The sequence below is a fragment of the Myxocyprinus asiaticus genome, chromosome 7 (genome assembly GCF_019703515.2).
Source record: "Myxocyprinus asiaticus isolate MX2 ecotype Aquarium Trade chromosome 7, UBuf_Myxa_2, whole genome shotgun sequence".
NCBI classification, from domain to species: domain Eukaryota; kingdom Metazoa; phylum Chordata; class Actinopteri; order Cypriniformes; family Catostomidae; genus Myxocyprinus; species Myxocyprinus asiaticus.
In genome coordinates, this window is record NC_059350.1 from 27,356,814 (window position 1) to 27,366,687 (window position 9,874).

General features: G+C 36.0%; 2 protein-coding genes across 6 annotated transcripts in view; both read right to left on the reverse strand.

The window, feature by feature from the left end:
* Positions 1 to 1,582, reverse strand: part of cbsa (cystathionine beta-synthase a) — a 32,504-nt gene extending 30,922 nt beyond the window's left edge. Inside the window, exons 1-2 of one of the 4 annotated variants that reach the window (XR_007897691.1) lie at positions 1,325 to 1,581; positions 976 to 1,095 (exon numbers count right to left, since the gene is read on the reverse strand). The gene's annotated coding sequence lies outside the window, so the exon portion shown is untranslated. Of the gene's footprint in view, positions 1 to 975; positions 1,096 to 1,324 lie in introns of all 4 variants that reach the window. The other 3 variants (XR_007897690.1, XM_051702498.1, XM_051702499.1) reach the window with 3 other exon arrangements.
* Positions 1,583 to 2,018: 436 nt separating this feature from the next.
* On the reverse strand, positions 2,019 to 9,874 carry LOC127443734 (splicing factor U2AF 35 kDa subunit-like). 2 transcript variants are annotated; one of them, XM_051702580.1, is made up of 8 exons: positions 9,724 to 9,874; positions 9,247 to 9,334; positions 8,472 to 8,538; positions 5,860 to 5,909; positions 5,301 to 5,399; positions 3,518 to 3,651; positions 3,271 to 3,363; positions 2,019 to 2,373 (listed from the first exon to the last, which is right to left on the reverse strand). In XM_051702580.1, the coding sequence occupies exons 1-8, from the start codon at positions 9,765 to 9,767 to the stop codon at positions 2,256 to 2,258; spliced, it is 693 nt and encodes a 230-aa protein (XP_051558540.1). In that variant the 5' UTR covers positions 9,768 to 9,874; the 3' UTR covers positions 2,019 to 2,255. The 2 variants fall into 2 exon arrangements, with proteins under 2 accessions (XP_051558540.1, XP_051558539.1); XM_051702579.1 differs by lacking the exon at positions 8,472 to 8,538 and adding an exon at positions 6,643 to 6,709 and having other exon boundaries at positions 9,724 to 9,873.

Consider the following 9,874-nt stretch of genomic DNA (forward strand, 5'->3'; position numbering starts at 1 on the left):
GGCGCGTGGTGAATTGAGCGCGGATGCCGCGGTGGATAGCGTGAAACCTCCACACGTGCTATGTCTCCGTGGCAACGCGCTCAACAAGCCACGTGATAAGATGCGTGGGTTGATGGTCTAAGACGCGGAGGCAGCTGGGATTCATCCTCCGCCACCTGGATTGAGACGAATCACTACATGACCACAAGGACTTAAAAGCGCACTGGGAATTGGGCATTCCAAATTGGGTGAAAAAATAAAAATAGCATTTTAGCTTAGCGTAAAGCTGACAATTTACACAAGGTTTATTTCTATTTTTTGTGCTCCAAACTTACTTCAAACTTACTTCTCTGTCTGCTCTGCTTATGAATGTAACACATCATAAGAAAGTGTTTCACCACTGTTCAAATGCACTTTGGATTGCATCATTTATATGTATAAATATATAAATCCTGAAAGGACTAAATATTAAATTAAACAAATGAAAATAAAATGCAAAGTAATCTCTTCAGTAATCAAAATACTTTTTGAATGTAACTGTATTCTAAATACCAATGATTTAAATTGTAACTGTAGTGGAATACAGTTACTTATATTTAGTATTTTAAATATGTAATCCTGTTACATGTATTTCGTTACTCCCCAACCCTGTGTATGTATATATATATTTGTTAAAACACGAACTGATGGTGCACCGTTTGTCTCAACGACATGTTTGTAGTTTTTTTTCCACTTATGACAACTGTAGTTCTGAAGCGAACTAGCCGAAAACGTGCTCGCGGACTCTCAGTCCACACTTCGAAAATCTACCAGAAATAGTAGACTATCCGGGCAGTTTTGGAACACTTGTTTCAACATACTATGATTTGGGCCACCCTAACTCTAATCTCGGATACTATTTAGGGCGGATAGGAACGCAGGGCGCCGACTGCAGGTCGTGTAGTATGCACGTGTCTAAAGGGAACCCCATGTGATTGTTTCCATAGATATACATACCTATGATTGTTCTGTCAGTCCTCAAAAAATGTTTGTGGGTTTGTGAAGGTTTCGTGGGACTAGGGTTAGATGCTTTGCAGATATTTCAGCAGTTATAAGTCTGTTTCTTTCCCTGGTATGCTGAGTAAATAAAGGAATTTAATGTTACCCATTAATAACCAGTAAATGTAATAACATGTTAAACACATTAAACATATATATGATATAGTTAACAAATAAATCTATTTACAAATATACAAAATATATTTAATGATAAAATTGATTTAGAATTTCTCCCTCGTAACAACAAATTGCTAATCTAATATTGCAAAGTTAATTACAGCTAATCACAATGATACAACACATTTACCTTGCTTATAACTGCGCCGAACATCCACTATAGACAGCTGGGCAAAATCATCTCATTTGACAGTGAACACAGCACCACCTGTCCCATCATTTTAAGTGACCTGGCCTGGGAATTGGCCACGTGTGGGTGCGAAATCTGATTGGCTGGAATGAGGGCGTATGTTATTCGCCCGAACATTTCATAATAAGAAACACAGCCGGAGTGTAACTGTATACATATTACACAACAGCCGTATTTTCCCTCATGAGAGTGATCAATTACAATTTAATTCCTCAAATGACCAAAAAAATCTAAGTTGTAATTTTTAAATCCAAATGCAACACAGAAAAGCTGCAGTAATCATGGTTAGACAATGCCTAGAAATAAACACACAGCCACAAAATCAAAATTTTTGTCAGTAGACACTTCCACCATGAACTGATTACAATCTTATCAAGAGACAGGGGTAACATTGAAGCACAAACATTTCTTTTCTGGATTTAATTGTTTGAGACATAGTTGTGAGTTGTGTTTCTAAAAGCACTACAGCAAAATTTTCCTCTAACAACTTTACCATACCCTAAAGACAAAGGTAATTTGTGGTTTTGATGTAGTACTATTGCAGCAAATCTTTTTATCTTTCTTTGAACGGATATCCCCGTCTATGGGCAGGAACATAACCAATGAAAAATAATTAGAAAACACATTAAAGGACTGATTAATAACTTGGCTTTAATAATCCCAGCCATGTTAATTAGTTGGCCCATTCATGGCACAGACACAGATCATTTATAAAACTTTTATTAAGAAACAAAAACCTTCTAATTGTGCACATAAAAAAGTAAAGGAACACAAGAGGGAAAAACTGATATCTGATGTTTCACAAAAATGCTGGTCATTGGTTGATGACGCCAAACAATAAAACATATAGGGATCAAAAATTTGTGTTGGCTCAAAATCTTCCAGAACGTTCCCGATCTCTTGATCTCCTCTTCTCACGATCACGACCTCCGCGGTTACGATCCTGTGAACGAGAACGTCTCTCACGAGACCTTGAACGAGAACGATTTCTGAAGAATAGAAAAATTTTCAATTAAAAAAAAAACAAAAATGGCAAATCCAATGAAAAATATGGGACTGGCTTGCATTTAGGTTCTTTATAGACTCAAGTTTTAGCTGACAGTAAAAAATAAAATAATAAAATAAAAAATAAAAATAAAAATAAAAAAAGGATTTGAAAGATGACCAAAAAGATATATTTTAAAGAAATAGTTCACCCCAAAATTTTAATTTTAATTCTCTCATCAATTTACTCACTTTCATGTCATCCCAGATGTGTATAACTTTCTTCTGCAGAACACAAAGTTTTTTAGAAGAATATTTCTGCTCTGTAGGTCTACACAATACATATGAATTGTGGCAAGAACTTTAAAGGTCCAAAAAGCACAAAGGTAGAATAAAAGTAATCCATATGACTACAGTGGTTAAATCAATGTCTTCAGAAGTAATATGATAGGTGTAGGGGGGAAACAGATTAATATTTAAGCCCTTTTTACTATCAATTCTCCACCCTGACCAGTAGATGGCGATATGCACAAAGAATGCGAATCGCCAAAAACAAAAGCAGAATGTGAAAGCAAAAATATAGATTTATAGTAAAAAAAAAAAAAAAGACATAAATATCGATCCATTTCTCAACCACACTTATCGTATAGTTTCTGAAGACATGGATTAAACCACTGGAGTTGTATGGATTACTTTTATGCTACCTTTATGTGCTTTATGGACCTTCAAAGTTCTTTCCACTATTCATTTGCATTGTAAGGACCTACAGAGCTGAAATATTCTTCTAAAAATCTTTGTGTTCTGCAAAAGAAAGTCATACACATCAGGGATGGTATGAGGGTGAGTAAATGATGAGAATTTTAATTTTTGGGTGAACTATCCCTTTAAGGTAGGTTTAATACCTCTTCCTTCTACGTCCATACAGCTCTCTCCTCAGTTCTCGAGAAATCGGCTTCAAGTGCATGAAATTACAGAAGCCGCCTCTAGTGCACTCCCTGTGGTGAGACAAGGTACAACACAGCAATCAGGAATTAGTCTGTACCCAAGAAGGTGTTGTATTGCATTATTATATTAAAATGACCTTGTTTCTCAACAATAAAATAAGAGGCAAGGGAAGAAAAAGGGACAGAGAAAGCATGAGACACTGACCCCATTTCATACTGCCTGCAGCAGGCTTCTCTGAAGTCTGTAACAGGGGAGAGCTCTGCATGTATTGCCTGGCCATTAAACCAGCGATTATTCAAATCCAATACAGCCTTCTCAGCATCCTCTTCCCGCCGAAACTATTAAAATAATTACATACGTTTAAACATTTACAAGCTTGACTGATTACAGCATAATCTGAATGCTAGCTGTTACAGTTAAACTGTCTAAAATACTGGAAATAATATTGCCATAAAATGGTTGTTTTTAAAAGGTATCCTGAGTAAGTTTTTGCTTACATATCACTGGCTTACCTCTTTGCTGAGGTATTGGACTTATACTGACACCTACTGGCATGGATGCATGAAGTTTATTAACTGCTGCGGAGTAAGTGGCCAGTGTGCCCAAAGCTCTTGTATTATTAGGGATGCACCGATTATAGGCCGATAACGATACTGATATTTTGCCACCTTATGTTGTCATCAGATCACTGTTTTACTTAGGAATTATGCTTTAAAATGTACATGTACTTTTTTACTGTTCTAACAATAAATAGTTTCCATTGAACATGGATTGGATCTCAAGAACATAAGGCCAACATTTTAAAGAGAGCCACAATGAATGATAAATAGAAGATAAAAAGATATATATAAAAAAAAACTAAATATGATAACATGATATCTGATGTCTCAGAAGTCAAAGTCTACTAGTTTCAGAGTGTTTTCAATGGTTTCCCTCATCATATAGCCTATAGGTAAGTGCCTTTTCCACAAATGTCACGTCCGTTTATGGAGGTTTTTCCGCATTAACGAGAGAATAAGACAGAATAAAAATTAAATACAACATGTTCTTAGGAGTGCCACCACTTCTAGATATTGTGGCTATTATTATTTCTGGATTGTGCATTTGAATTCACAGAGTTTTTACAAAGTGTTTAACTAATTAATTAAAAATAAACCATTGGATTTTCATAACGGCGTTCTCATGCTTATATGCCGATTTGGTCAATAACTGGCCCATAAATATCGGCAGCTAATACACTGGTGCATCCCTATTTATTATTGTAAATTAGTAACTCAATTTGCAAGACGCAGCTGGTCTTGAGATCTCAGCAAGGTGGCTCATGCCAGTGCACATTTTAAACATTTTTCAAAAACCTCACAAGTAGCGCAGCCAGAGAATGAGAACTGCTCTAAGAGGAAGCACAACATAATACAGGAAGCTTGAGACACGATTTTCAAGGTCTCTACTACTTTTCAACTTGACACAGCATCCTATATATGTGGCGTTTATGACATTGAATACCAGCAAGATGCTCCAAACACATCTGTCTAAGGCACAAACATGTACATGGAGCGACAATAAAAAAATAGCATAGATGAAACGCAAGAACAAGTACTGTGAGAACTGAATGCATAGACAATCTCAATGCAAAACAGACTGCTGTCAACTGTAGGCTTGTTCAATGATATGAGAATAAAACAAACAGTATATTGACTTCTTAAGCCACTTTTTGTACTGTCTAATCAATAATTTATTCATCCGTCACAATAACGAAATTGATTTCAAACTAAATTTCAATTTGTTTTATATATTTATTATTATAGATATTATATTTATAAATATTTGAATTATTATGCACTTTATTTGGGGGCCTTTCAGCAAATAATGCTGTATGCCATTAACTTGATTAATTAATTGGCATGACATGTAATGTATTTGATTAAAAATGTTAATCAGTTGACAGCCCTAATTATTATACAACCTCAAACTCGTCTTCTAACCTTACCTTTACATAAACATTTCCAACTAGATGATCACCAAGGTTATCACACACATTCATCTCTTCGACCTCTCCGTATTTCTCCTCCATTTCCGTAAAGACTTCCTGTTGATATCATAAACAGTTCACATTACAAAACGGAGTAACAACCACCTCATTTAACTGATTCTCTTTACACAGTTTGTAATGGAATATGAATAACCACAATAGTAAGCTGATATTTCTAAAGCAACATGTTTTGTTTTGTGTTCTGTGAATAGAACTATCTGCTCCTCTCAAGCCTCCACAACAAATAACCCTGGAGGGATTGACAATTTCTTCATTACTCGGCCACCATTTACAACAGCATGGCATTTTAGCTGCTCTGTCTGTGCAAATATTGTCCTTGTCCTTATACGACACATTAAACATTAAAGAAATGTTGTATGTGCTCATTTGTGCCATTTAGTGCATGAAAGCCATGTAGACATTGTAAACTGTTTGTTTGCTTATGTGTGGACTTTTTTTTAACCTTCGGACAGAATGATGGAGCCAAGATGGCCATTCAGCTGTGATGAAAACTCACCTCAAAAAACTCATCATAATGCTCTTGCATTTCCACATCACTAACAGCACCTAGTAACAATTTGGAAGCACAATTAGATCTCAGCAAGGTTTAGTAGAGTGCAGTAAATATATTTTTATATGGCCCCTATGGCATGCAAATAAATAAAATATGAAGGGAAAAAAAAAAAAAAAAAAACATTTCTAGATTAACTGGCTAACGATAAAGCTGTTGGATAATGCTAAAACAAAATGGGTAACCACAAATTATCAATAATTTATAGTCATAAATATATTTACATTTCGAACAGAGTATAGAGCGCAAACAAATCCACATCGGGACAATCTGGCAGATACACAGTAAGCCATATATATAAAAATTTAACAGAGCCTGTATTTTTAAGAATAACTTTTTTTTTTCTTAATACTCCAAATACAGCTTTTGTTCTTTAAATACACCATTTTATGGGCCAAAGTCAAGTATTTTTTGTTATAAATTAATTAATAAAATCCAAATTATTTTTATTTTTTTAATGACTGAAGCATACTTGGAAACTTACTGTGTCTGCAAATTCTAAAGAATCCTGGATTAAGTAGACCTGCACTATACCTTAAAGCACTCTAAACATAATTCCATTGTATAATTACCACAGTATTCTAGAAGAACCATGACAAATGTGTTTTTGAAAAATGTCTGAGAAGGGATTAAATAATTTAACATGTTATGGATCCTTTTGACATGTGCCAGTCGTAAAGAAATGTTCAATGCCGCAGACTCCTGCAAGCAAGTGGGGGGACAACTTACAGTGTAAACCATCAGCAGACTGGGCAGAGTTTTGAGGGTTACGGTATATGTTCATGAGGACAATGGTCTGAAATACAAAATGTGCATTTTTGTAAAAGAAACTCTAAGACTGTTTAGCATCCAGGTCTGCAGACCACATGGGATATCAACATTATAATTTAAGCAATTCATTAAAACAGGTGAATTGGGGAGAGTGGGGTCAGGAGGAGAGGTGAGAGATCCATCCAAGATGACAAGACAACCTGTATGTAAAGGTCTCAGGTCTCTGATGAAACAAGAGCATCTTTATGCATAAATGTGCAGCTTATCAGAAATATTTTATCCAAGGACTCTAAGGAAACTAAAACAGTCTGCAAGTTAATGCAGACAATTAAAGCCAAGAAACCACTTAATGTCCATAACATGTTTTCTTGTTTTTTGAAGCAAAACACCAAGTCATCTGCTTTTGTCAATGTCCTGAAACCTTTATTGGAGGAAAACAAAAGGGATAATGAGTGGCACTGGAGTCGGTGCTCATACTTACCTCGACCATAAACAACAAATTAGCTCTGCTGGGCACTAATCTACATAACACTTAGCACCTCTCACACACTCACCTCAGGGTATGGGCATTTTTTATTTAACCTCGTGCGACCCCTGGTACATATGTGTGGATGTTGTTTTTTGGCTTCGCTATATGCAAAGCATAATTTAAATTCATTTAAACTGACTGATCTCAGTTCAGTGATGTGACAAAACATGGCAGCGATCACAGCGGAATTTGTCTTTGGGAGAAACGCCAACAAAACTACATTTGGTAAGAAACCTAAATAAGTTTTTACATTGAAACCTGTTTGAGTCAAAAGATTAGTCTCCAGTTTCATCCGATATGCCATTTCTTAAATTTGAGCATTGTACACTAATGTGTACTTAAGCGCATTTTTTCCTGAAAAATCCTATATTTACTGTGCATTATCAAAAGCTGAAAGATTTTGTTTTCAGAAGCTTTATATTGAATTAGGTTGAAAATAAGGTGCATTTCAAACTGTTCCGAGCCCAGTGCGGACAGACAGCACACTGGAGGTTAAGTCATTCACTAAATGGGGAGCATCCTATAGCACTCTATGCAGCTAAGTTCATTCAGTCATAAAATCTGACCAAAAGTTGATGTTTGGACCACTCAACATGCTTGGCAGATATGGGACAATGGTAATCACTACATAGATTCAGAATTTATCATGTATAATTTTAACATGGTTGGCAGTGACTGGATGATACTTGCCATTACTTTGAATCAGAATTAATTATGCAAATGTCTGTAACGTTTCAAAAACAAGAATAACCAACACTCCCGGAAACTAGGGATGCACCAAAATTTCGTCCGCCACAAATTTCCGAATATATCTATATATTAGTATATACATACATACATACATATTAACAATAGACAGATAGATAGTTAAAGTCTGATAAAAATATTATATTGCCATAAATTTATAAGAGAACTATTTGCTCTACAATTATAATTTTTTGAATGTTTATTAGGTGCTACTAGTTACAAATCTAAAAGGGAAATGGAGAATGCACACAGCAGTCACGCTCTGGTCTTAGGAGGATAAACTGCAAACCCACAACACTTTTAAAGTTTTAAAGAGATAGCTAATGGCACTCTGAAGGTGTTCAATAAGGTTTTACTTTGTGTGACAAGCTTCCTGAACAGCAGTAGTGATCCAGACTATCAGTGTTGAGGCTGCCTCTCCATCAACATTGTTACAGTTTGCTTGTATAAAACTTGGGATTTCTTGTTCACCCCACAAGCTAGCATTATCTCATGGAAAAGCGGGACTTACAGCGAGAGGCGTCGGCCGTCTGTGCACTGTTTTGGGGGTTACGGTAGATGTTTTGAATCAAGATGGTCTGCAAAGGGAGAAATTCAAATATGTATATCAAACCCAATTGGCCATTTTAAAAAAGAGCTGCAAATGCAAACGGTCGAGGCAATTAGATTGAAATTTTGAGGGACCACCGTTTACAAAAGAAAATATTCTACTGAAGACAACTTGTCTTTTGGAGAGGAGTTGTGGTGGCAGAAAAAACCAAGTAAAAAGCAGACCACTGAAATAATAGTCATCTTATTAACACACGATGCACCTCCTGAAGTATGTCCAAGAACCTTCCCACACTCAAAATTCAAGACTTCATTTAGTTAGAGAAAGAATACATTTTGCAATAGGGATGCAAAATCATGAGAGGTGATAAAGTTAAGAAAGTCATAGCAGGTGTTCTCATGTCGATTTTCTGTTGATTCGTTTGTTGTATTAAAAGCTTCTTTTTTTCAGCTTTATTACATGTTTAGGCTAAAAAGTAACACTTTAAAGTCATTTTAATAACGAAAATGTAGAAATTTTTACCAAACAATTTGGGCAAATTTGATTCAGAAAAGGTGACTTTAGCTAAAAGGTGAGTAGTTTGCATCCCACTGAATTTTCAAGCATACTAAAATTCGACATTTCAACGAGACTTCCACATCTGAATTCGTATTTGTTCCACTGTAAACATTAATAAACCTTATTTTGAACAGTGGTAGAGATGCAAACATACAAGTGTACAGAGGCGTAAACATACCTGGCTGAAAGTTGGTTTGTTGTGCAATCTCGAGCACCGGTCTCCATGACGGCATGCTCCAATTTTGAAATAAAAGGAGCAATTGACCCTAAAGCATAAACATAAAACATAAAACATAAAACACTACGTGTCATGTACATTCAATTAGTGGTGTGTAGATCTTAAAATGTGACACAAGATCAGATTTCCATTCATTGCACCGCTTAAAATATAATACGTTAGCAGAGAGAAACTTTAGAAACTCCGATTCAATTCAGTTCACATTGTGTGTACAGCAGATATTTGTAATAAAACGCTTTTAATGAAATTGACGCGAGTGTTTGATGTCACTGCCTCAATCTGCAGCATGATAACTGCGAAAGCGTCGTTTTGTGTTCGGCTCGGATGCGAATAACCAACAGACACTCCAGAAAGGCACTGCCAGCCCACCAAACTAATACGGCACCATTCCAACCAAATACAAACAATATAGCTTACTTGTCTTTCTCTGTCCCAAATATGGACGCAAGATACTCCGCCATCTTGAACGGCTGTGCACCTCCGTGCTATGTGGTCGTGTCTAGAAGGGATCCCTCTTTGGTCAACCTCTCGCACATGCGCAGTCTGTTATGTATAGTCTTAAGTAAGC